General features: G+C 41.0%; 1 protein-coding gene across 1 annotated transcript; it reads left to right on the top strand.

Moving 5' to 3' along the window:
* The first annotated feature begins 355 nt into the window (after positions 1-355).
* Positions 356-1,552, top strand: LOC118990489 (olfactory receptor 1009-like). The gene has a single exon (XM_037051097.1). The coding sequence runs from the start codon at positions 421-423 to the stop codon at positions 1,360-1,362; it is 942 nt and encodes a 313-aa protein (XP_036906992.1). The 5' UTR covers positions 356-420; the 3' UTR covers positions 1,363-1,552.
* Positions 1,553-2,142: the final 590 nt, after the last annotated feature.

Genomic DNA, 2,142 nt, shown 5'->3' with positions numbered 1-2,142 from the left:
ATTTCTTTTTCAGCTTTCCTCACTTCTACTCTCCTGCATAATTTCACCAGGGATGTGGCCATTTGGTGAACTCAGGTAAAGTTCACTAAGGTGGGAGTTAACAGATGTCTATTGTGGAACCCCATATGCTCAGTGAGTCAACTGAGAGGACCTTGAGCATGCTGCTCCTCTTTTCTAGGCTTCCACTTTTTCATCTGTGTGTTGTTAAATTCTACAGAGTTATGCATATTATAGCTATGGTTGTGATCTTTTGCAGTGGTCTGTATTTCATTTAGTATTCCCAAATGCAGTTTGTACCTAACTCATATCATTCCTTATTAGTTCAGTTTCTGGTTCATTTCTACCATGTCCCAACTTGAAGATATGTTCACCAAATTTGCTGTGACACCTCTGCTCTTCTACTGAAATCACAACCAGCCAATGGCCAATGAAAACTACACGAGGGTCACCGAGTTCATTTTCACAGGTTTGAATTACAACCCTCAGTTGCAGGTTTTACTCTTCCTGCTCTTTCTGAGTTTCTACATTATCAACCTAACAGGAAACTTGGGGGTGATTATTCTGATATGTATCAGTTCTCGCCTTCACACACCTATGTATTTTTTCCTCAGCCATTTGTCCTTTGTGGACATGTGCTTGTCCTCATCTGTGAGCCCCAAGATGCTCACTGACTTCTTTCTGCAGAGGAAAGTCATCTCTTTCCTGGGTTGTGCTTTGCAGCAGTGGTTCCTTGGGTTCTTTGTGGCAGCAGAGTGTCTTCTTTTGGTGTCCATGGCCTATGACCGCTATGTAGCCATCTGCAACCCATTACTGTACTCAGCTGCCATGTCCCAGAGTCTCTGTATCCAGCTTGTGGTTGGTCCCTATGTCATTGGCTTCATGAACACCATGACTCATACAACAAACACATTTCGCCTTCCTTTTTGTGGCCCCAATGTCATCAATCATTTCTTCTGTGATGTGTTCCCCCTGTTTTCCCTTGTATGTGCTGACGCAGGACTCGTTAAGTTGGTGGTTTTCATCGTGGCTGGAGCCGTGGGTGTCTTCAGTGGTCTGACCATCATGGTCTCCTACATGTACATCCTCACTGCCATCCTGAGGATCCGCTCAGCTGATGGGAGGCGCAAAGCCTTTTCTACCTGCTCCTCCCACCTGACAGCCGTCTCCATCATGTTTGGTACCCTGTTCTTTATTTACGTACGACCGAGTGCCAGTTTCTCCCTGGATCTCAATAAAGCGGTGTCTGTGTTTTATACAGCAGTCATCCCCATGTTGAACCCACTTATCTACAGTTTGAGGAGCAAGGAGGTCAAAGATGCTATCCACAGAACTTTTTCTAGGAGGATGACTTGTTGGGCCTGAATTCTTTTCTGGAAAGAAATTGGTGGAGAGATCTCAATGGAAAGACTGATTGTGTGATTCCTAAGTCTACTTGCAAGTGTTTGGAGTCTAGATGACACCCCTTTATCCATTCATGTATCTAGTTGTTTGTTCATTTAGTCAATTAGTGTAGATTTATTAAGCCCTGTAAGTGACTTGTCTCTGCAATATACCAATATTGTAATTGGAACCCACAGTTCATTTAATTTTGCTTCTCCTAGATATGTCACAGTTCCATTATTTTCACAAAACTTTCTTTTATTTCTGTCATTAATTTTCTATCATTCTGCTAATATGTTTTCTCTTCCTGCTTACCCCTTGGGATTAGAATTTTTAAACACAGTACTGTAGTTTTTGCACTCACATCTAACTCCCACTAATAAGGATGTATAAAATGAAAGTGATGTGTGATCTCATGTTTAAGTTCAACAATGGAAAGAAATCCTTGGCCATAAACATTGATTTTTGGGGTGTACTTAACACAAAGCACTACACACTTCTCAGGGAATGTAGATGAGCTATGTTCAACTCTGAAAGACAGGGTGGTCTACAGGGTCTGTTTATAGAGATAAAGAGACCTGTGCTCATTTTAATGCATTTTACAAGTGCCACAACTAAGGAGTTAATCATCACCAAGCCCTCAGTATTTGAAATGTTAAAAGATTTATTTAAGAAAAAGAAGAAGATCAAAACTATGAACAGTAAATAAAAACTAGCTCTCAACTGTCAACAACTGAATCTAAAAAACACAAAACAAATGAC

This window comes from Sturnira hondurensis, unplaced genomic scaffold (assembly GCF_014824575.4).
Source record: "Sturnira hondurensis isolate 20B ecotype Veracruz unplaced genomic scaffold, ASM1482457v3 Scaffold0007077, whole genome shotgun sequence".
NCBI lineage: Eukaryota > Metazoa > Chordata > Mammalia > Chiroptera > Phyllostomidae > Sturnira > Sturnira hondurensis.
Note: the sequence above shows the minus strand (reverse complement) of the source record. Positions and strands in the feature narration are given on the sequence as shown.

Bases quoted from the DNA above. Each gene is read 5' to 3' on its own strand.
- LOC118990489 (XM_037051097.1), top strand. From the start codon at position 421: ATGGCCAATGAAAACTACACGAGGGTCACCGAGTTCATTTTCACAGGT.